This window comes from Girardinichthys multiradiatus, chromosome 6, assembly GCF_021462225.1.
Source record: "Girardinichthys multiradiatus isolate DD_20200921_A chromosome 6, DD_fGirMul_XY1, whole genome shotgun sequence".
Lineage (NCBI taxonomy): Eukaryota > Metazoa > Chordata > Actinopteri > Cyprinodontiformes > Goodeidae > Girardinichthys > Girardinichthys multiradiatus.
This window is the reverse complement of record NC_061799.1, coordinates 4,477,618-4,502,860: the sequence shown is the minus strand read 5'-3', so window position 1 is coordinate 4,502,860 and position 25,243 is coordinate 4,477,618. Positions and strand designations below refer to the sequence as shown.

The 25,243-nt window shown below is 40.0% G+C and overlaps 1 protein-coding gene across 4 annotated transcripts in view; it reads right to left on the bottom strand.

Annotated features, from left to right (window-relative positions):
* crtc1a (CREB regulated transcription coactivator 1a) overlaps window positions 1-12,828 on the bottom strand; it is an 87,447-nt gene extending 74,619 nt beyond the window's left edge. For 2 of the 4 annotated variants that reach the window (XM_047368185.1, XM_047368188.1), the window contains exons 1-2: window positions 12,477-12,827; window positions 6,585-6,701 (exon numbers count right to left, since the gene is read on the bottom strand). In XM_047368185.1, coding sequence (XP_047224141.1) covers window positions 6,585-6,701; window positions 12,477-12,602 — 243 coding nt within the window. In that variant the 5' untranslated portion in view covers window positions 12,603-12,827. Of the gene's footprint in view, window positions 1-6,584; window positions 6,702-12,476 lie in introns of all 4 variants that reach the window. The other 2 variants (XM_047368186.1, XM_047368187.1) reach the window with 2 other exon arrangements.
* Window positions 12,829-25,243: the final 12,415 nt, after the last annotated feature.

Below are 25,243 nucleotides of genomic sequence, written 5' to 3'. Positions count from 1 at the left end.
GTGACGCTGTAAAACTAGTTCATGCATTTGTTACTTTAAGGCTGGACTATTGTAATTCTTTACTATCAGGATGTCCACAAAATGCAGTTAAAAGCCTTCAGCTGATCCAAAATGCTGCAGCAAGAGTTCTGATGAAAATTGAAAAAAGAGATCATATTTCTCATATTTTAGCTTCCCTTCATTGGCTCCCTGTTAAATCCAGAATAGAATTTAAAATTCTCCTCCTCACATATAAAGCCCTTAATGATCTAGCTCCATCATACATCAGATATCTGATTGTTCCATATATTCCTAACAGAGCACTTTGTTCTCAGACTGCAGGATTACTGGTGGTTCCTAGAGTCTCTAGAAGTAGAATGGGAGGCAGATCCTTTAGATATCAGGTTCCTCTCCTGTGGAACCAGCTCCCTGTTTTAGTCCTTGAGGCAGCCTGTCTACTTTTAAGGCTAGGCTTAAAAACTTTCCTTTTTGATAAAGCTTATAGTTAGAGTGGCTTAGGATATCCTGAGCTATCTCTCTAGTTATGCTGCTACAGGTCCTTCTCAAAATATTAGCATATTGTGATAAAGTTCATTATTTTCCATAATGTAATGATGAAAATTTAACATTCATATATTTTAGATTCATTGCACACTAACTGAAATATTTCAGGTCTTTTATTGTCTTAATACGGATGATTTTGGCATACAGTTCATAAAAACCCAAAATTCCTATCTCACAAAATTAGCATATTTCATTCGACCAATAAAAGAAAAGTGTTTTTAATACAAAAAACGTCAACCTTCAAATAATCCTGTACAGTTATGCACTCAATACTTGGTCGGGAATCCTTTGGCAGAAATGACTGCTTCAATGCGGCGTGGCATGGAGGCAATCAGCCTGTGGCACTGCTGAGGTCTTATGGAGGCCCAGGATGCTTCGATAGCGGCCTTTAGCTCATCCAGAATGTTGGGTCTTGAGTCTCTCAATGTTCTCTTCACAATATCCCACAGATTCTCTATGGGGTTCAGGTCAGGAGAGTTGGCAGGCCAATTGAGCACAGTGATACCATGGTCAGTAAACCATTTACCAGTGGTTTTGGCACTGTGAGCAGGTGCCACGTCGTGCTGAAAAATGAAATCTTCATCTCCATAAGGTTTTTCAGCAGATGGAAGCATGAAGTGCTCCAAAATCTCCTGATAGCTAGCTGCATTGACCCTGCCCTTGATAAAACACAGTGGACCAACACCAGCAGCTGACACGGCACCCCAGACCATCACTGACTGTGGGTACTTGACACTGTCATCAGTCAGTCATTTTCTACCGCTTATTCCATAGTGGGTCGTGGGGGAGCTGGTGCCTATCTCCAGCAGTCTATGGGCGAGAGGCAGGGCAACACACTCATTCATACACCTAAGGGCAATTTAGAGTTACCAATTAACCTAACAGGCATGTCTTTGGACTGTGGGAGGAAGCCGGAGTACCCGGTGAGAACTCACGCATGCACGGGGAGAACATGCAAACTCCATGCAGAAAGACCCCAGGCCAGGAATTGAACCCAGGACCTTCTTGCTACAAGGCAACAGTGCTACCAACTGCGCCACCGTGCAGCCCTACTTGACACTGGACTTCTGGCATTTTGGCATTTCCTTCTCCCCAGTCTTCCTCCAGACTCTGGCACCTTGATTTCCGAATGACATGCAGAATTTGCTTTCATCCGAAAAAAGTACTTTGGACCACTGAGCAACAGTCCAGTGCTGCTTCTCTGTAGCCCAGGTTCAAAAGTGGCTCGACCTGGGGAATGCGGAACCTGTAGCCCATTTCCTGCACACGCCTGTGCACGGTGGCTCTGGATGTTTCTACTCCAGACTCAGTCCACTGCTTCCGCGGGTCCCCCAAGGTCTGATATTGGCCCTTCTCCACAATCTTCCTCTTGTCGTTGTGCAGTGTTTTCTGCCACACTTTTTCCTTCCCACAGACTTCCCACTGGGGTGCCTTGATACAGCACTCTGGGAACTGCCTATTCGTTCAGAAATTTCTTTCTGTGTCTTACCCTCTTGCTTGAGGGTGTCAATAGTGGCCTTCTGGACAGCAGTCAGGTCGGCAGTCTTACCCATGATTGGGGTTTTGAGTGATGAACCAGGCTGGGAGTTTTAAAGGCCTCAGGAATCTTTTGCAGGTGTTTAGAGTTAACTCGTTGATTCAGATGATTAGGTTCATAGCTCGTTTAGAGACCCTTTTAATGATATGCTAATTTTGTGAGATAGGAATTTTGGGTTTTCATGAGCTGTATGCCAAAATCATCCGTATTAAGACAATAAAAGACGTGAAATATTTCAGTTAGTGTGCAATGAATCTAAAATATATGAATGTTACATTTTCATCATGACATTATGGAAAATAATGAACTTTATCACAATATGCTAATTTTTTGAGAAGGACCTGTATAGGCTTAGGCTGCTGGAGGACATAATGACCACTTCCACTCTGGCTGCTACATTCTCATACTACTTTCCAATTTTGTATTATTTGCTGTTATTTCAGCTTTTAACTTTATGTTCTCTCTTTTTTCTCTTCCTAGGAGCTACACCTGGCCTGACTCTGTGTCTACCTGTGGCACCTTTCTGGAAGGGGGCATTGTCCAAGCTTCTGCTGCCAACAACTTAATGCACACCCTCTACCGATGACCCACATGGCCCTGTCTTTCAGTATTTAACCCTTTCTCTATCCTAGACATAGCAACTGACTGAGCTTTTGCTGTAACTAATTATATAGTACAGACCAAAAGTTTGGACACACCTCATTCAAAGAGTTGTCTTTATTTTTACTTTTCCTTCCCACAGAAAGTACTTCTGGATCAGTGCTTCTGTGTTCTATTTGTGTCTCTGCTCTGTTCTCTCAAACCCCCAGTTGGTCGTGGCAGATGCCCGCTCATACTGAGCCTGGTTCTGCTGGAGGTTTCTTTCTGTTAAAAGGGAGTTTTTCCTCTCCGCTGTCGCTACATGTATGCTCAGTATGAGGGATTGCTGCAAAGTCAACGCCAGTGACTGTCCACTGTCTCTACATGCTCATCCGGGAGGAGTGAATGCTACAAGTCACTGACTGGATGCAATCTGCTGGGTTTCCTTAGATAGAAAAACTTTTTATCCAATTTGAATAAAAAGCTAACTCCGACTGCACTGTTCAATTGTTAGGATTAATAGGAATGTATATACCTGACTGTTGTGAAGTGCCTTGAGACAACATGTGTTGTGAATTGGCGCTATATAAATAAAACTGAATTGAATTGAATTTTAATGACTATGAATATTGTAGCTTCACACTGAAGGCATCAAAACTATGAATTAACACATGTGGAATTATATACTGAACAAAAAAGTGTGAAACAACTGAAAATATATCTTATATTCCAGGTTCTTCAAAGTAGCCACCTTTTGCTTTGATTACTGCTCCGCGCACTCTTGGCATTCTGTTGATGAGCTGCAAGAGGTAGTCACCTGAAATGGTTTTCCAACAGTCTTGAAGGAGTTCCCAGAGATGCTTAGCACTTGTTGGCCCTTTTGCCTTCACTCTGCGGTCCAGCTCACCCCAAACCATCTCGATTGGGTTCAGGTCTGGTGACTGTGGAGGCCAGGTCATCTGGCGCAGCACCCCATCACTCTCCGTCTTAGTCAAATAGCCTTTTCACAGCCTGGAGGTGTGTTTGGGGTCATTGTCCTGTTGAAAAATAAATGACGGTCCAACTAAACGCAAACTGGATGGAAATGCATGCCACTGCAAGATGCTGTGGTAGCCATGCTGGTTCAGTAAGCCTTCAATTTTGAATAAATCCCCAACAGTGTCACCAGCAAAGCAACCCCACACCATCACACCTCCTCCTCCATGCTTCAAGGTGGGATCCAGGCATGTAGAGTCCATCCGTTCACCTCTTCTGTGTCGCACAAAGACACGGTGGTTGGAACCAAAGATCTCAAACTTGGACTCATCAGACCAAAGCACAGATTTCCACTGGTCTAATGTCCATTCCTTGTGTTCTTTAGCCCAAACAAGTCTCTTCTGCTTGTTGCCTGTCCTCAGCAGTGGTTTCCTAACAGCTATTTTACCATGAAGGGCTGATTCACACAGTCTCCTCTTAACAGTTGTTCTAGAGATGTGTCTGCTGCTAGAAGTCTGTGTGGCATTGACCTGTTCTTTAATCTGAGCTGCTGTTAACCTGCGTTTTCTGAGGCTGGTGACTCGGATGAACTTATCGTCCGCAGCAGACATGTCTCTTGGTCTTCCTTTCCTGGGGCTGTCCTCATGTGAGCCAGTTTCTTTGTAGCGCTTAATGGTTTTTGCGACTGCACTTGGGGACACTTTCAAAGTTTACCCAATTGTTCCGACTGACTGACCTTCATTTCTTAAAGTAATGATGACCACTCATTTTTCTTTACTTAGCTACTTTTTTCTTGCCATAATACAAATTCTGACAGTCTATTCAGTAGGACTATCAGCTGTGTACTGTATGCACCTCCTCCACAACACAACTGATGGTCCCAACCCCATTTATAAGGCTTGAAATCCCACGTACTAAACCTGACAGGGCACAACTGTGAAGTGAAATCCATTTCAGGTGACTACCTCTTGAAGCTCATCAACAGAATGCCAAGAGTGTGCGGAGCAGTAATCAAAGCAAAAGGTGGCTCCTTAGAAGAACCTAGAATATAAGACATATTTTCAGCTGTTTCACACTTTTTTGTTCAGTATATAATTCCACATGTGTTAATTAATAGTTTTGATGCCTTCAGTGTGAAGCTACAATATTCATAGTCATGAAAATAAAGACAACTCTTTGAATGAGAAGGTGTGTCCAAACTTTTGGTCTGTACTGTATGTGCTCTCTTTCAGACTCTAACCTTGAAAACTGGCTCAGAGTTTATCTGTTCTTTCTTTCTAGATAAAACGACTAAAGGAGCTACATCCATTAACATTTACTTTTCCTTCCCATAGAAAGAACCCCTGGATCAGTGCTTCTGTTCTTTTTGTGTCTCTGCTCTGTTCTCTCAAACCCCCAGTCGGTCGTGGCAGATGGCCACTCACACTGAACCTGGTTCTGCTGGAGGTTTCTTCTTGTTAAAAGGGAATTTTTCCTCTCCACTGTTGCTACATGCATGCTCAGTATGAGGGATTGCTTCAAAGTCAACGCCAGTGACTGTCCACTGTCTCTACATGCTCATTAGGGAGGAGTGACTGCTACAAGTCACTGACTCGATGCAAACTGCTGGGTTTCCATAGATAGAAAAACTCTTTAACCAATTTGAATAAATAACTGAATCTGACTGCACTGTTCAATGGTTAGAATTAATTGGAGTGTTTGTATCTGACTTTTGTGAAGTGCCTTGAGACAACATGTGTTGTGAATTGGCGCTATATAAATAAAACTGAAGTGAATTATTCCAACAAAATTAAAAGAAACGGCTGATATGGAAAAGTGTGACACAGGACTCAAGATAAACACATGTGAAATTCCATCCTCTCAATTAATAAAAAATTAAATGTAAATAAATGTGAAATAGAGCGGGCCCTCCTCTGTATTATTAATGTATTGTAACTCTGTTTTATTTGACTTTCACTGAAAAATATCTTCATCAGACATACCTTAGCAGAACTGATATATATGCATCCGAAAAGGTAGATATATCCAGCTGAATACTCAATTATAAAGATCATTAGTTTGCCACTGAACTATAACACAGAACCTAATCATTTATCTACTACAAATTAGATTGTATCGGCTCAGAAATCATCTCAGTAGGCCTTCCATGTTTATATTTACATTGCTCTTATACTTTTAATGCTTTAAAAGTACAGGCCAACTAACACATTTTGTGCAACATTATAAAGCTTGGATGATGGCATTTCAATGTTAACATTTACAAGATCTCCTTCTGCTCGACTAAATCACTACTATTTTTGTCTAATTCAGTGCAAAGACTTTTGTTATATCAGAAATCGAGGTTTAAACTTGATGTCTTATAACTGCTGACATCTGCAGCAAAGCGTAGTGAAACATCCAATAAGAGATGTCAGATCGACATGTGTTTTAATGACGTAGCTGTGATATTGCTAAGTGTATTTATTTGTACATTTGCTGTCTTTTTCTTTTGTTGCACCTTCCCTCTGATTTTCCTCTGCTGATTACAACCAACCAGTTTATAATGAACTCATATTTATCCAAAGTCAGAAAATCTGGGTGTCATTACGGAGCTGATAACAAGCTTTCTAGTATCAATAAGCATTATTCTGATGTTAGGGTTAATTAGGTCAGATCTCTCATTGAAACCTGGATGAGTGCCTCAGAAGCAACATAAAGATAAACATTTTCCTACAATATATCGAGATGAATCTTTCTACCTCGAGTTTTATAATTACATAAAGAAGAGGAAAACTGAAAACTGAGCTCAGCATCGTGTAGAAATGGACATCAATGTCACTGCAGATGCCTCGGAACATGTAACTAAACTGAGGGAACAGATTTTTACAACCTCTAAGAGCAACCTTTTAGTCTATTTAAACAGTCCATTTATAGTTATGCAAAATGTTGGAGTATATCAGGAAAGCCTCACCTGAAAAGGCACATCAGCAGAGCCGTTTCCAACCTGATTCACATTTGGCAAAGACCCTCCATAGTACTGCCCACGGCTCGATCCCATCTGCAAATACTTTGTGTCCTGCAGCTGTAGCTGCAAACAGAACAACATCAAATAGGTAAGAAATTCATTTGAACGTGCAAAGTATTTACACTCATCCAACGTGTGTTTTTTTATTATTAAATTTCCAGAGTAAATACGTAATTCCCAAAACAGCAGATGTGTTTTAATTAAAACCTTATTGTTCAAATGGGAATAATAAATTATTTGTTTCCAGTAGCAGGACATTTACTGTGGTCTTTGTTTGCTATGAGCCTCTCAAACTTCTATGCTTTTGCATTAAATCTCCCAGAGTCAGTACTTTGTAGAGCCACATTTCACTGCTATTCCAGCTGCAGGTCCTTTATGGTATGTCTCTACCAGCTTTGCTATCTACAGACTGAACAAGACTTTTCAAATCTGGGTGATTGGGTGTGATTGCTTTTTCATTTTAGTCTGAGGATTTTAATTCATATTTGTACTGATATTTTCCCTGGAGCTTTCTTTACTGATTTCTTCCCAGTGTTCCAGTGTAGAGTGATTGTGTCTGAGTTTGTGTTTTTTATGCTTTTCACCAGGCTGCAAGGTAAGTTTCTTTTTTGGGACAAGTTATACTGATACTGATACTGTCTAGCCACAGATTCTTAATTGGATTTAGGTCTGAACTTTGACTGGACTATTTTAACACATGAATAAATAAATGAATGGGTGGTTAACGGGCTTCTGCAACATTTGGTGTAATCCATTTATTTGAATCAGGTGTGCTGGAACAAAGACACATCTCAAACATCAGGAGATTGGGCCTTGAGGACCAGGAATGAGAACCACTGATCTTAACCATTTCATTGTGCTCTGGCTGTATGTTTAGGGTCCCTGTCTTGCTGTAAGCTGAACCTCTTCCTCATGTCTTTTGCAGCCACTTAGATGTTTTCTTCCAGGATTGCCCTGTATTTAGCCCCATCTATCTTCCCATCAATTTTGACCTGCCTTCCTGTCTCTGTCGAAGAAAAACAGACCCACAGCATGAAGCTGCCATCACCATACCTTCACTGATGATGTATTCAGGGTGATGTGCATTGTTAGTTTCCCAACACATATAGAAATTTACAAGTTGGCCAGATTGTTTGATTTTGGTCTCATCTGACCAGAGCGCCATTCTTCCATGTTTCCCATGTCCCCCACATGGCTAGTGGCAACTAACATGGCCTCTAACAATGGCTTTCTTCATAACACTCTTCAATAAAAGTTAGATCTGTGAAGTGTACAGCTAATGTTTTTTCTGTAACCAGATTCTTACACCTGAGCTGTGGCTCTCTGCTGCTCCTCCAGAATTGTCACAGAATTGTTGGCTGATTCTCTGATTAAGGCTCCTTCCAACATTTTGGAAGACCAAAAACAATAATTTTTGAAACCAGGTCCCAAAGTGGAAATACTTTAAAACACCAGTTCTCAGTTTCTTTGTCTAAATACAAAACACATCTTTTCTGAGGTTAGGTTTGTAATTGTGCCAAACTTTTTCTATAAAATGTTCAAAGCTTGGGATGTTGTTTTCTAACCTAATCCAGCGTTAAACTTTACACAACATTCTGCCTGACCTGTCTGTGTGTTCCTTGGTCTTTGTAATAATGTTTGTTCTCTAATGTTCTTTAACAAACCTTAGATTCCTTCACAGAACAGCTGCTATTAGAATAGCATGACACATTTTCTGACTTTTATTTGCCAATAGAACTGATGCCATGTATCATTTATTTTCCACTTCACAATATGCACCACCCATTGTTGGCCTTTCACACAGAATTCCAATAAAATATTTTAGTTGTAATGTTACAAAATTTTAAAAACTAAAAGGAATATGAATACTTACGCAAGGCTCTGAATGTGACTTCTAGATTATATCTCACAGAGCAATGTTAAACCCATCGCCTGATAATGGAAAGAGTATGGCACAACTGCAAACTACATCTGCGCTATAACGAAAACTTGCAATATGTAATTATGTCGGTAACTGCAGTAATACTGATCTGACATACGATAGATTAAGGAATTTTAAAAAGTGTTAACATATATCTGCTTGGGCTTAATCGCAATCATAGACCACAGATAATGAGTGGTCTATGCAGCTACTGTAAAAAAAAAAAAAACACTTAACAACAACAGGCTTTATTTTAAAGAGTTGCTTCTGACTCACATCTGCTGTTTTGGGTATGAAAAAACTTAGTTTTAGTTTCTTATTGACTTTACATCCTTCCACCTCTTTATCATCTAAAACATGTTATGCTGCATTAAACAACTGGTGTCAAATATTATTAACAGTATGGAGAGCCTCAAACAGGGAACTTCTTATTATGCTTAGCTATATACTTAATTAGCTAACAGTTTGTTGCATATTATATACAGTGATTCTGTATTTAGTGATGATAAATATACAATATATTGTACCCCTACAGCAAACCCACCAGGACATGGCTGACCATCTAAACTAACAGGCCGAGTATGGAGAGCATTTAATCAGTGAAGCAGCCAAGATGCCCATGGTAACATTGGAGGAGCTGCCAAGACCCACAGCTCAGGTGAAAGAATTTATCAACAGAGTGACTATTTGTCATGCATTCAAATCTGGCCTTTATGGAAGGGTGGTAAGATTACTAAATTCTTGAAAGAAAGTCATAAGAAGAATCCTCTGCAGTTTGCCACAAGTCATGTACAGGAAACACAGCAAACATGGGGAAGAAGGTGCTCTGCTCAAATCAATTCTGAACTTTCTCACTTACATGCAAAACACTGTTCAGTGATTACACTGTCGTCTCCATAAAACATGTATGTTATGTAATAATTTGGCAACAACAGGGATATTGATCAAAACATGGCTGGAGCTAAAGGTTGGAGGGAGAGCACTAGAGCCTGTAAAAGACTTGGGTGCACATTTGTCTTCAAGCAGGATAACAACTCTAATCATACAGCCAACGCTACAAAGGAATCGTTCAGATTAAAGATATTTGTGCATTTAAATAAGCCAGTCAACATTCAGACCCAGTTGAGAATTTCTGGCCTATCTTGGTAACTCCTGTTGACAAGCTCAGACTCAGCTTAAATGATTTTAAAAAAGGTGAGGGGTACAAATTTTAGCCTTCAGATGTTCAAAGGTGGTATGTTCAGAGACATACCTCAAAAGACTTGCAGCTGCAACTGAAGCAACAGGTCTACAACTTATGCCCCTTTTCCACTGGCTCGATTTGTCCCTACTCGACTCCACTTCCCATTACCGTTTTGTCCGTATCGGTACCTACTTGTTTGGTCCCTGGTCCTGGGCAGGTCCACCCGGGCCTGAGTACGGACTACATGTGATGTGAACAGATTGCTGTTCACTGATTGGCCATGGGACCAGGAGAAATGAGAAGGTTTTCATTGAGACAGTGCAGGGAAAAGTTAATAAAATCTAGAGCAACTACAATAATATCAAGGACCACAGTGGCCGGAGCAGTTCAAACATGTGATTTTACCATTTACAGATCATAAACCATGCCTTAAGGCTGGCAGAAAAGAAAAAGGACAAATCAGCTTTCTGAATTACAGCAGACAGAGTGCTGTATTTAATGACATCTTAAACCAGCTGATCACACATAAAATCAGCTGTTCAGACCCACAAACATTTCCCCCAAAACACACAAAGTAATACCACCATGAAACAACGTGTTTAATTTGGACATTTAATGACAGCCCTTAAGGGAACCGGCGTCTGCAGGAGGAGAGAGCAGGCAGAGAGCAGCTGCCCGTAATCAGACTGCCTTCATCGGACCAAGCGGGAGGACGAGCCCGCTGAATCTGCGGAGAACGAATATGCAGTATCCAACCTAAAACTAAAGTCCGCGGTTTTGCGCTTTTAAGTCCTTGTCCTCATTATTGCCATGGATAAGTCAAAAACTTCCTCATAAAGCCCAAAATTGTAACTTCACACAAACTTTGGAGCTTCACCAGTTTAGACAGCAGCATCTCTCCTCTCTGCTGCTCTTCCCAGCCCCCCTCACATCAGAACCCCTGAGCCTTATTTTATAAGTTCTGGCTGGGCTGTGGTCCAGAAAATTATCCCAGTGGATCATTTTATACATGAAGAAACATAGATAAGACATTCTTGCATATACATTAATACAAACGTTATTAGTATTTAGTTTATTTATGTTTTTGTTTTCTGTTTTTTTTTTTTTTATCATTTCACGCAGATTAATTTAATGTGACAATATAATACAGTAACAGCCCAGTGCTCTACACTCATGGCTGGAGGCGGGGCTGCAGTCGCCATAGTTTCAGCCGTTGGGGGGGTCAGTGGAAACACAACTGGTACCATATGGAGTAGACCGAAACCGAGGGGCTAAAACGAGCCAGTGGAAAAGGGACAATATTGACTCATGCAGGTTACAAATACACGCCACACTTGTCAGTTTTTATTTGTAAAAGATCTTGAGAACCATGTGTTATTTTACTCCCATTTTACAAATATTCACTAATCCATGTTAGCCTAAAATCCCTATAAAATTCATTGAAGTATATGGCTGTTACATAAAAAGATGTGAAAAGGTTCTAATATTTATAAAAGGCACTTCCATCCATATCTGCATTTCATTTCTGCTGATGTGTAAATGTACAGTTGCAAAATATAACAGCTTTCAAGGGAATGTCCATTTAGGTTTTCCATGGGAGAACCCATCCCCAGTGAATTAACTTGGCTCATGGAAGCCCACTGCTCAATGTTGGTACGGCAGAAAATCTATTAACAATAAGCCTGCATCACAAGTGTGTTTTAATAAACCTTTGGTCTCAGGGTTTATTTTTCTGTCTTTGAACACTCTGTTGTCCAGGATTACAAGCACCAAAGAAGGCCAAGAGGCTCATCTGAACCGCAACATGACAGGGCACAGAGAGGGAAAGTAAAGAGTGCCATCTCTCCTGGTCCTTTACCTGACTGCAGTCTCATGACATTTCCACTGTAGCAGCAATCAGGACCCTGTTTCCACTCAGTAGCCACAGCCCACCCTCTCTCCACTGGATTTGTTCTGAAAGCCTGTGCCTTGTGGCTTAGATTTCGCGTAATCTCATGGCTTTCATATTTGACGTACATGCCACTCATGTATCAGTGTACACAGGCCTGAGGACTCGTCAAACAAGTTCGCTAAGCCGCGTTCATGCACATACACACCTTATGTCACTGGCATCCATGTAAGCAATGGAAACAAATACCAAATTATTCACTTCAACCAACCTGTGCACGTTTGAGTTAGCATGTATAAGTCTAAGTGCCGCAGAAAGGACGACTAGAGGAGGAGGGCACAGCAGCGCCTGGACGCGCGCTGTCAAGCAGACATGCACGCCCCTCTGGTTTGCACTCCCGCAAAGCTAAATATTACAATAAGTTTAATAGATTTAGACCACTACAGTCCACATTAGCCCTGGAGGAGGGAAATGACCTGCAAGCTCCGTACGCTGTGAGCGGAGCGTGAGCAGGGCTCCAGCTGGCCGTGAACGCCGTTTGTTATTGTTTACCACTGCTGCCCATGCTGCGTGCCTGCCTGTCTGCCTGCCTCCCAGCCTGCCTGCCTGTCTGCTGCCTGCCTGCTGCCTGCCTGTCTGCCTGTCTGCCTGCCTGCCTGCCTGTCTGCCTGCCTGCCTGTCTGCCTGCCTGCCTGCCTCCCATCCTGCCTGCCTGCCTCCCATCCTGCCTGCCTGCCTCCCATCCTGCCTGCCTGCCTGCCGCCGCGCTGTTCAACCCAGATCTGACAGCTCGCTCCAAACAAACAGCACAGAGAAAGGAGAAAAGGCAAGACACAGTGTCCTCACCCTGGCTGCCCGGGTAATGCTGAGGTCCTTCATCACTTCATCAAATGCCGCTGTCTCCTCTGCCTGCTTCTGATTATGTAAAGCGATTTTCTCGCTGAATTTCCGCGGATTGTTCGAAGTCGCCATGTTTCGCTCTTCTGCTCCGTTTTTCCTACAGTGGTCAAGTTCCACGGAGTGCGGACGTCCAGCTTCCGGCGAGGGATTCTAAACAAAGCAGAAACATTTAAGCACATTCTTAGTTTAATTTTTTAATTTCCCAATACCATTGTGTAGTATACCATACACTGTATGGGTGCCTTTTAACATATAATGTACTTAACAACTATATGTAGACTTATGTAATACAGTTATAGTACAGCTGCATACACTGTAAGATGATTTACTATAAAATTAAACTATGCATTTATACTATACTATGTTAAATAGTATAGTTGTGTAGATTCTTTGATGATATAAAATTATACTGTGTGGTTAAACTATACTATACTGAATTACACTATAGTACACCAAACTGTTACCATATGTTCTACATAGTATAGTACACAACGGCATAGTATGTTTGTATACATGGTAGATGATTTGGTATGCAATTACACTAAATTATACTATACTAATGCCACATAATTCATATACTAATGCCACATAATTCATATAGTATAATGTAGTAAAATAAAGTACAATACAGTATAGTACAGTACAATATAGTATAGTATAACTGTTGAGTTTAAAAAGACTGCATTTTCAGATCGCCATATTCATTGTGTTGTATAGCATTGCATTGTATTCCTGTATATATTGTGAGATGACATTGTATAGTTAAACAACACAAAACTTGCCATATGATGTATAGTATAGAACAATATATTAACATATTTTTGCTAATATATATATATATATATATATATATATATATATAGTACAGACCAAACATTTGGACACACCTCATTCAAAGAGTTTCCGTTATTTTCATCACTACGAATATTGTAGCTTCACACTGAAGGCATCAAAACTATGAATTAACACATGTGGAATTATATACTGAACAAAAAAGTGTGAAACAACTGAAAATATGTCTTATATTCTAGGTTCTTCAAAGTAGCCACCTTTTGCTTTGATTACTGCTCCGCACACTCTTGGCATTCTGTTGATGAGCTTCAAGAGGCAGTCACCTGAAATGATTTTCCAACAGTCTTGAAGGAGTTCCCAGAGATGCTTAGCACTTGTTGGCCCTTTTGCCTTCACTCTGCGGTCCAGCTCACCCCAGACCATCTCGATTGGGTTCAGGTCCGGTGACTATGGAGGCCAGGTCATCTGGCGCAGCACCCCATCACTCTCCTTCTAGGTCAAATAGCCCTTACACAGCCTGAAGGAGTGTTTGGGGTCATTGTCCTGTTGAAAAATAAATGATGGTCTAACTAAACGCAAACCGGATGGAATAGCTGCAAGATGCTGTGGTAACCATGCTGGTTTAGTATGCCTTCAATTTTGAATAAATCTCCAACAGTGTCACCAGCAAAGCAGCACCACACGATTACACCTCCTCCTCCATGCTTCACGGTGGGAACCAGGCATGTAGAGTCCATCCGTTCACCTCTTCTGCGCCACACAAAGACACGGTGGTTGGAACCAAAAATCTCAAACTTGGACTCATCAGACCAAAGCACAGATTTCCACTGGTCTAATGTCCATTCCATGTGTTCTTTAGCCTAAACAAGTCTCTTCTGCTTGTTGCCTGTCCTCAGCAGTGGTTTCCTAGCAGCTATTTTACCATGAAGGCCTGATTCACACAGTCTCCTCTTAACAGTTGTTCTAGAGATGTGTTTGCTGCTAGAACTCTGTGTGGCATTGATCTGTTCTCTAATCTGAGCAGCTGTTAACCTGCGATTTCTGAGGCTGGTGACTCAGATGAACTTATCGTCCGCAGCAGAGGTGACTCTTGGTCTTCCTTTCCTGGGGCGGTCCTCATGTGAGGCAGTTTCTTTGTAGCGCTTGATGGTTTTTGCAACTGCACTTGGGGACACTTTTAAAGTTTTCCCAATTGTTCGGACTGACTGACCTTCATTTCTTAAAGTAGTGATGGCCACTCGTTTTTCTTTACTTAGCTGCTTTTTTCTTGCCATAATACAAATTCTAACAGTCTGTTCAGTAGGACTATCAGCTGTGTACTGTATCCACCTCCTGCACAACACAACTGATGGTCCCAACCCCATTTATAAGGCTTGAAATCCCACTTATTAAACCTGACAGGGCACACCTGTGAAGTGAAAACCATTTCAGGTGACTACCTCTTGAAGCTCATCAACAGAATGCCAAGAGTGTGCAGAGCAGTAATCAAAGCAAAAGGTGGCTACTTTGAAGAACCTAGAATATAAGACATATTTTCAGTTGTTTCACACTTTTTTGTTCAGTATATAATTCCACATGTGTTAATTCATAGTTTTGATGCCTTCAGTGTGAAGCTACAATATTCATAGTCATGAAAATAAAGAAAACTCTTTGAATGAGAAGGTGTGTCCAAACTTTTGGCCTGTACTGTATATATATATATATATATATATTTATATATACACACACACACACACACGCACACACACACGCACATATCATTATACTACTACTACTAGTACTACTACATTGATACTATGTAAATACTGGTGTATAAAACTGTAGTGTGGCATCAGGTAATATAGTAATTATATATTTATTCTGGGAGTTTATTAATCTTGTCAAACATAACCTCTAAAGCGAAACTATTTTACCTCAGAGAATCACTCTAGTCTGAGCAAGAAAAAAGCTGAGGAATAAAAAAGAACTATGAAATAATAAAGTAAATGACAGAATCATTTACATAAATAGGGTAGATACTAAACTTTACTTTTATGCTGTTTCTTGCATTAAATATGTATTCCTTCCATTTAAAAAAATAACTTTTATATTTTCACATTTAGCTTTTTTCTTTGTGTTCCTTCATTAATAAGCATTCTTTTATAGATTCATTATTTGTCGTGGCGCTGTACTATTCCATCAGAATGCAGATTGACAGACCAGGAAAAAAAGTGAAGACTTTGGACTGGGGAGGTGCATACAATGCAGCAGGAAGTTCTGTTTATGTTCTGTCCTTTTGAACAAATCTGTCCATTGTTTAGAATTAGTTTACCTAGATAATGGTACAGAGTTTTGGTTAATTCATTAAAACGAAAGTTTCTGAAATAAATCCTTTTGGAGTTAGGACCTTTATTGTGACTGCCATAACTGTCTGGTTTCCACGTTGTTTCTGGCTAACTTGATGCATCTCCACTTGCAGAGGATTTGCGTGTTCACGTTGTTGCGCGGGGGTGTTGTGGAGGCGCACTGCACATCTGGACTGGGGAACAACTTAAGACATGATTTGTGCTTGGTCTTTTTAGAATCCCTGTTGCCACTTCACAGCATACCATCAGATTTATCATTATTATTATTGGTAGTAGTAGTAGTAGTAATCGTAGCAGTACAATAGGTGGGGGATTTTTTCGTGTGTTCAATAATTTCTCAGTCCACCACCTTACCATCGGTCGTACTTACAGAGTTACTGTCAGCTGAATGCGTGACACCAAGAAGCCCTGAGTTTTTCTGTGATTGTGTGAAAAATGTGTGCAGGAAGCCTGCCTGCTTGTTCAGATTATTAGCAAACAGAAAACACCTCCAGCTTGTGTTTTCTGGCCTCGCCACCTATAATTAATTGTTTAATTTTTCAGCCACTGAAAGCAAAGTGGAGCTGTTTTACCTGCCAATAAGAAGAGTGCAATTGTTTGCAAAGTCACAATGGTAACACAGCAATGGAAGCAACTTCAGGGAAGCCAGGAAGGGGTACAGGTCCTTCTCAAAATATTAGCATATTGTGATAAAGTTCATTATTTTCCATAATGTCATGATGAAAATTGAACATTCATATATTTTAGATTCATTGCACACTAACTGAAATATTTCAGGTCTTTTATTGTCTTAATACGGATGATTGTGGCATACAGCTCATGAAAACCCAAAATTCCTATCTCACAAAATTAGCATATTTCATCCGACCAATAAAAGAAAAGTGTTTTTAATACAATAAACGTCAACCTTCAAATAATCATGTACAGTTATGCACTCAATACTTGGTCGGGAATCCTTTTGCAGAAATGACTGCTTCAATGCGGCGTGGCATGGAGGCAATCAGCCTGTGGCACTGCTGAGGTCTTATGGAGGCCCAGGATGCTTCGATAGCGGCCTTTAGCTCATCCAGAGTGTTGGGTCTTGAGTCTCTCAACGTTCTCTTCACAATATCCCACAGATTCTCTATGGGGTTCAGGTCAGGAGAGTTGGCAGGCCAATTGAGCACAGTGATACCATGGTCAGTAAACCATTTACCAGTGGTTTTGGCACTGTGAGCAGGTGCCAGGTCGTGCTGAAAAACGAAATCTTCATCTCCATAAAGCTTTTCAGCAGATGGAAGCATGAAGTGCTCCAAAATCTCCTGATAGCTAGCTGCATTGACCCTGCCCTTGATAAAACACAGTGGACCAACACCAGCAGCTGACCATCACTGACTGTGGGTACTTGACACTGGACTTCTGGCATTTTGGCATCTCCTTCTCCCCAGTCTTCCTCCAGACTCTGGCACCTTGATTTCCGAATGACATGCAGAATTTGCTTTCATCCTAAAAAAGTACTTTGGACCACTGAGCAACAGTCCAGTGCTGCTTCTCTGTAGCCCAGGTCAGGCGCTTCTGCCGCTGTTTCTGGTTCAAAAGTGGCTTGACCTGTGGAATGCGGCACCTGTAGCCCATTTCCTGCACACGCCTGTGCACGGTGGCTCTGGATGTTTCTACTCCAGACTCAGTCCACTGCTTCCGCAGGTCCCCCAAGGTCTGGAATCGGCCCTTCTCCACAATCTTCCTCAGGGTCCGGTCACCTCTTCTCGTTGTGCAGCATTTTCTGCCACACTTTTTCCTTCCCACAGACTTCCCACTGAGGTGCCTTGATACAGCACTCTGGGAACAGCCTATTTGTTCAGAAATTTCTTTCTGTGTCTTACCCTCTTGCTTGAGGGTGTCAATAGTGGCCTTCTGGACAGCAGTCAGGTCGGCAGTCTTACCCATGATTGGGGTTTTGAGTGATGAACCAGGCTGGGAGCTTTAAAGGCCTCAGGAATCTTTTGCAGGTGTTTAGAGTTAACTTGTTGATTCAGATGATTAGGTTCATAGCTCGTTTAGAGACCCTTTTAATGATATGCTAATTTTGTGAGATAGGAATTTTGGGTTTTCATGAGCTGTATGCCAAAATCATCCGTATTAAGACAATAAAAGACGTGAAATATTTCAGTTAGTGTGCAATGAATCTAAAATATATGAATGTTAAATTTTCATCATGACATTATGGAAAATAATGAACTTTATCACAATATGCTAATATTTTGAGAAAGACCTGTATATGCACCTACTGCTATATTGATGAAGGAGCCGAAAGGGGGAAATGGTCACAACTGAGCCTGTTTTTGAGCTCCTGTTCAAAGGAGGAAAACCACATGTCAGGGAGGATTTTTGTCTTCAGTCTGATAATGGCTCATAACAAGAACTGCATGGTAAGAAGTAACGTCTTTTAGCTATAGCTAAGAAAGAAAGAGTTACTTCATTTTCATAGCTATACAAGTTCTCTCTGACTCCTTAAAAACATATTTTTTTAGTAATGAAGCGGAATGGATTGAACAGTAATATAACAAAATCCAATAATGGAAAGAAATCAGCAACTTTTTTAGAAACATTATTCCTACAGCACAAAAAGTGGTAATAATTTGGATTTACCTTGCAGCCAAATTATTTGAGAACCTTCAAGTCATTGAGTTTTCCCAGAACTCCTCTGCATACTGAAGTATTCTAGAGTGAAATCTGAGGTCATCTGTTATTGACCCAGTTTGGGTCAATGATTCACCAGCACAGCAGCAAATCTGCAGAATAAACAGAATAAATAATAAGAATTAGAATAAATGTGTTGCAAATCTTTTGGCCAATGCCCAGACCCCAGTCTGACTGAAAGACATCGGTGAGAGCTGTACACAAGTAATGTCCACAAATATTATTTACATAGTTTACATGGTTTATTTACATAACACCATTCATACCAAAGGCAATTCAAAAGTGTTTGACACAAAACCAAAAAAGAAACATTTTAATAATTAACAAAAGTCTAACAAAAAACATTAAAACAACATAAATGCTTTGAAAATAATTTAATGAAACGAAACAAATGTTGAAATGTAATATAATCTTAAATCTCAAGCTTCAATAGCTAATCATGGATCTAGCTGTTAGTGAAACTAACAGTGAATTCTCACAGTAAACAGTAATGTTTTCAGTCCTGATTTAATGAAACCAACAGTTTCTCAACATCAAAGGTTTTCAGGGAGTTTGTTCCAGAGCCGAGGAGCATAAAAACTAAAAACTGCCTCACCTTGTGAAATTCTGGTCCTGGGAACACTGAGTAAGCAGGTCTCTGAAGAACAGAAGTCTGTACATGGTTCATAATTAAAAAGCAAATCAGAAATGTATTTGGGCCAAGACCATTCAGTGCTTTATAGATCAATAGCAGAATTTTAAAGTGTATTATTTTACAAACAGGGAGCCAGTGCAGGGATTTAGATATGATCCATTTTCCTGGTGTTGGTCAGGACTCTAACAGCAGAATTATGGATGAACTGCAGCTGTGTGATTGTTTTTTTTACAGACAGCAGTATATACACCGTCACAATAATGTAACTTGGTGAAAAAAGGGGTTCAGCAGTTGTTCTGTGATTGTTTTTATGACCCCATTTGTAAGATGATAGTAAGTTGTAACAGACTTTATGTGGTTGTTCAAATTTAGATGTGAGTCCAAAACAACACCACACCCAATTTTAACATCAGACAAAGATAACCTAACTGAACACAAAAATGTAATCTCAAATGATGTTCTCATTTAATCTGGGAATTCAGCTGTCCAAAACAAGGCTTTATATGATCCATGCAGGTTTCCTGTCAGATGTGGTGTTGAGATAACAACATTTCCAAAAAAGAATATTATAACCACAGTCGGGCATGGTGGTGGTAGTATGATGGTCTGGGGCTACTTTCCTGCATCAGGACGCAAAGGACTTGCCATAACTAATGCAGCCGTTAATTCAGGAACAGAGATTTTCAGGATCAGTTTGTGTCCTTAAACGCAAATTAGCGCGAGTTACGCAACAGAACAGTGGTTCAAGCCACAACAGCAAGTCCACCCCTGAATGGGTCAAAAAAGGAGAAATTATGGTTTTGGAGTGGTCTAGTCGATGTCTGGACTTGAATCCGATTAAGATGCTGTGGCATGAACTAAAATTGGGTGTTCATGCTCAAAACCCTTCATTGTTTCTGAATTAAAACAATTCTGCAAACAAGAATGGGCCATAATTTCTCAACAGCAATAAAAAAAACTTTTTGCCAGTCATCACAAACCCTTGAAGTCATTTGTTAGTTATTGTAGTTTTAGGCGGGAAAATTACTTTTTCACATAGGGCCAGGTTGGTTTGTATAGCATTTGTCTCTTAATACATAAAATCTATCTCTGACATTAACATTTATTTGGTGATCTGAAACATTTAATTGCGACAAACCAGTGGAAGTTACCTGTAAGGGGGCAAATACCTTTCCACATCACTGTACATTCACATGGAAAAAAGTAGATGGTTTATTTCATTTGACATTTCAGGCTATAATAACACATTTCTCTAATGAAACAAAAAATGCTACATGCTACCCCAGCAGATGATGGCAGATAAGATCACACTCTCCACAACTGACCTATAGAAGATATGCAGCATGTTCCTGCAAACACTGAAGTCCCTAAGCTTCCTTAAGAAATATGTATTTGTGACCGTAGAAATGGGTGAGAACAGTATATCTCGAATCTAAAAGTTTTGTGCAGATGAAATTGGCTGATATACATGAAAAGTTTGATTAATTTTTATAGATAACACTGGTGTTTTTAAAAGAAATAACAGAAAAACAAGAAAAACTACAGAATAAACCTATTTCAGGCCAGAATTGCCAATATTTTCAGCAGAGTTGACTAATAAAAACAGCGCAAACTGGCCACCTGTCAGCATGTCTATTTTCAGCTAAAGCTTTTACAGGAAATCTCATTTCAGCTGTTTCGCCCACTTTCATGATTTCAGTAAAAGGGAACTTTAATGTTGCAAGTGTGAGGTTTTGTAAAAAAAAAAAAAAAAAAAGCTCAAAGTTGTGTTTCACTCGCTACACGGACCTCGACCTGCGACGCTGGAATCTGTCCCGCTAAGGTCAGAGTTTTTGATGATCTAAAGCTTGGCAGAAACTTGTATCACTTGACTAGGACACTATCTGAATTATTTTCATTTCTTGGAAAGAAAAGCTGTCCTTTGTTTGACAACCAAGAGACTGAGACTTATTTAACAGAAGAACGGTGTGGTATACTGTTGCACACAACAGGTCAAACCTTTGGAAGAAGTATCAAATTAATTTCATGGGTATAAGTTGCAACATTATTATTATATAAGTAGTTCATTTAGAAGGCATTTTTACATTTTTTTATCAGGTGTCTGGGTTTGTCTTGCTCTTTATTCAAAGTAACTTCCTGAAATTTAGCAACAGCATAGCTTACAGTAAATCTTGAATACTATTTATTTAACCCTTAAAAATGTATTCTATATTTGCCTTTTTGTCACACTTAAATGTTTCAGGTCACCAAACAAATGCTAACATCAGACATAATAAACCCAAGTATAAAAAGCTGTTTTTAAATCATTAGTTCACTTATTCGGGGGAAAAAAAGCTATTCAAACCAACCTGACCTTATGCGTTAAAGTAACTGCAGCAACAACTGAAATGGCAACAACTTGTAATAAGCATCTTCCACTGCTGTGAACGAACCATGGCACTTTCCTCTTTGCAGAATTGTTTTAATTCAGCCTCAATGGAAGGTTTTTGAGCCTGTTTAAAAAAAACGGATTTCTTGATTCTACAGATCAGTAAATAATCAGTCCAAGGAGATGTTTTCAAAATTAACCCGAAATGTGGTTAATCACATTTAATTCACTGATATAACCAGAGGTGTGTAGAGTAGTCCATGACTTTACTCAAGTAAGAGTATAAATGCATTTGGTAAAAAGGCTACCTAAGTACTGAGTAGTTGAGTAGTACCTTTTAAAATTTTTATTTGTGAAAATGATGAAATCATAAGGACAAAAAATAATATTGTGTGCACGTTCTGGTACTCAAAAATAAATAAATAAATCCCATCATTCCAAAATAATAAATTCAGGCAGAAGAAACAAAAATTTCCATATCTCAGCTTTACATAGCATTAAACGTTTGAGCCTTATAATTACAGTAGATAATATATATGTGTTAGAGCAGTGCAAAGTACTTCCAATGACAGCATCTAGTGTTTACTGTACGGTTGACCCCTAAATGGCACAGCATGCTCAGCAGACAGAAAATTACATTAGAAAAATTAAGCTTGTTTTCATACCGAGTGTCATATTGAGTTTAAAGGATTTGACCCACATGCAGAAAGCAATTCAGGAGACGGTATTGTTCGGTAAAGTGTTTATTTACAACTGGGTGAATAATGCAGGGAACTGAAACCAGGATGCAAACTGTAGAAATAAACAAGAAGGTAAGTAGGGATAACTCTGGGGCTGAACACATGAAAATAATAAATCTGTCTTACAAAGAATGGTGGAGGGATCCAGTGGTGGAGCGGAGAAACCAAGTGGTTGTTTGCCGGTGAGACTGAAGTTGGTGGATATGGTTAGTCAGGAGAGTTTGTAATCCACGAGGTGGAGGGAGGAGGGTGGACAGGGTTCGCAGATGGAGGTTCGAGGTACGCAGGAATCAGGAGGCAGCCAGCCGGCGTGATCCAACGAAGTCATGAGAGACTTGAGTCTTTGTTCATGGAACTGGATTACTTTGTTCCAGAAGACGGTTTATCCAGGCAGGATTCATTGCAAGGCAAAATCAGGTTCAGGAAACCTGCAGGATACAAAGACAAAGTTACTTGGTGTACAAGGCAAGGTCAAAGGCAAAGATAGCGTGGCTGAGTAGTACCACTAAGGGCAACACTGGCAGTGAGTTACTGGCAGCCTCCTCCTTAAATATGGAAGCAAATCGTTACCATATTTCAAATGAAAAAGCATTTTCAGAAATGCTTTTTCATTTTAAGAATGTGGCTGCATTGTTTGACTCATTAATGAAATTAGTTATCAATAATCCTATTTGCATTTAAATTTTCTTCTTCAAGACTGCTCATTCTTTGACTTAATTACATTGCAAACGTGCCGAGAAATTGATTGAATTGCAGCAGGGCCGAGCTCAATTTGTGGCAGTGGCAGGCAGAACTCGTAGTTCCTGCCACAGGATGCCAGAAGGTGCCAGATTGGCCGTAAAAGCTTGCCAATGTGGTTGCCGCTGTTTTTGTGGAAGTTAATGCTGAATATCGGCAAACGGGTTGTCATTGTTGTTATAGCCTGTTACCTTTAAATAATGATTTCATTACTGATTATTATTTAATAAACAGCTTTAGACCCATAACATAAGGTGATTGTATTTACTTGACATGGAAAATAAATAGCACTATGTGTATGTGTGACGTGTTGAAAGGATGACGAAGATTTATTGCACAAACAGCCGGTTTATTAAAGAGCACGAGCGGCTATTCTGAATTGTCACTCACAGAAAATTAGAAATAAATGCTTAAAAACACGCTGGATGTCCCAGGCCATAAGGCTGCCATGAGGATGCCACAGCCTGCCACCGGAACTAGCAGTTCTGCCTGCCACTGCCACAAATTAAGCTCGGCCCTGCTGCAATTCAATCAATTTCTCGGCACGTTTGCAATGTAATGCAATGCAGACGTGCACAGCGCCCCCTACCGAACAAGATGGGTAGCTCGGTCAGCAGGGAGCTGAGGAAGAGCGGCTGCTGATGTCACTCTGCTGCGCCCGCCACTCGGAATGCTTTTTCGTTTTCGAGTTCTGGGCAGTACTTTGCGGGCAGACCACGAAAACGAAAAAGCAATGTCTGCTTTGTTTTCTTTTTGATTATGGCATAAAATGTGCAGTCATGAAGAAGAAAATGCAAATAGGATGATTGATTACTAATTTTATTTATGAGTCAAACAATGCAGCCACATTCTTAAAATGAAAAAGCATTTCTGGAAATGCTTTTTCATTTTCAAATTTTACATTTCAAATTGAATTTTGGTATCTATTTGCTGGGGTACATTTTGAAAAATAAATCTCAAATGTCTTTTTCATTTTAATTAAGTGAAAGAATGAGCAGTGAATGAAAGAAGAAGAAAATTAAAATGCAAATAGGATTATTGATTACTAATTTCATTTATGAATCAAACAATGCAGCCACATTCTTAAAATGAAAAAGCATTTGTGAAAATGCTTTTTCAATTGAAATATGGTAACGATTTGCTTCCATACTTAAATAGTCCTCTGCAGAATAATCAGGGGAATAGCGAACACCTGTCACCTCTCCTCCAGATTCCACGCCATCTAGGGACTGAGCACAGTAAAAGCACCAACAGACACACAAAACACAGATCCTGACACAGAGGTGTCACCAGACATGCCTATGTGTGTGTGTGTGTGTGTTTGGTACATTTTTGTTTAAAACATGCTTGTTGTTTATTCAGTGATGTAAGTTAACGTGGGTAGAGTAGCCAGAAACTGTACTCAAGTAAGTGTCATAATAATATTACTCAAGTAGAAGTACGGTGCGATAGAACAACTCCTAAAAGTATTTTCTATTTTTTCAAAAAGGTAAATTGAGGAAAATGGTGCATTTTAATGAAAGCAAAGTCTGATGTAGTAATGTAGTAAATCTAATTGAAAACCATACATGGGAACTAGTTCTTTAAGAATCGCAGTTGGAACAAAATTTTAAGTTTCCAAATGTTCCAAAATGTACTTGTACCAAACATATGTCCTACAGTGTATCTGGATATCTTACAAAAAAGGCATTTTATTTAAACTTCCTACAGCTGTTGCAAGTGCGATCCCTAAAAAGAACATTAATGTATGTAACACCATGTGGTTACTTTTGTAATTACAGATCATGAATATGAACAGCACCTGTGTCCAGGAAAATGGCACTGATACCTGTTTTGCGCCCAGTTCCTCAGTAGGTCTAGCCGTGGGGCTTTCACTCTTCTTCATCTTCCTTGCCATCATAATCGGAGTGATTGGGTTCATATACCGAAATAAAATCGGGACTTTGGTGAGGACCCTACAAAGGAGAGGCCAGAAAATGGAGGTCTGTGCCGAAAGCCCACAAGCTGATGACAATCAGTATACCGGTATGACCAGGGAACAGCCCCAGACACCAATCTATGAAAACTTCCAAAACCAAAAGGCTCCATTCAAAAGGCCTGTAGAAGAACAGAGCCGGTAAGCCCGTTCATGTCATGCATACTTAAAGACACTGAGAGCTGTGTGTGTGACAGAGTTTGTTGTGTGACCTTTGAACCTGCCAGACTAGACCCACATCAGAACTGAAGCAGATAAAGTATTGCTCTGTGCTTGTGTGTGTGTGTGTGGGGGGGGTCGCCTTTTCACAACTATCTGTTTTTTAACGTTTGATATATAACTCATCTCAATTATATAATCATGCTAGCTGATAAGTCAGTGCTGGGGTTTTTCCTACAATGAAAAAAAAGGGGAAAATACACCCAGTTTTCTGATTCCTTTT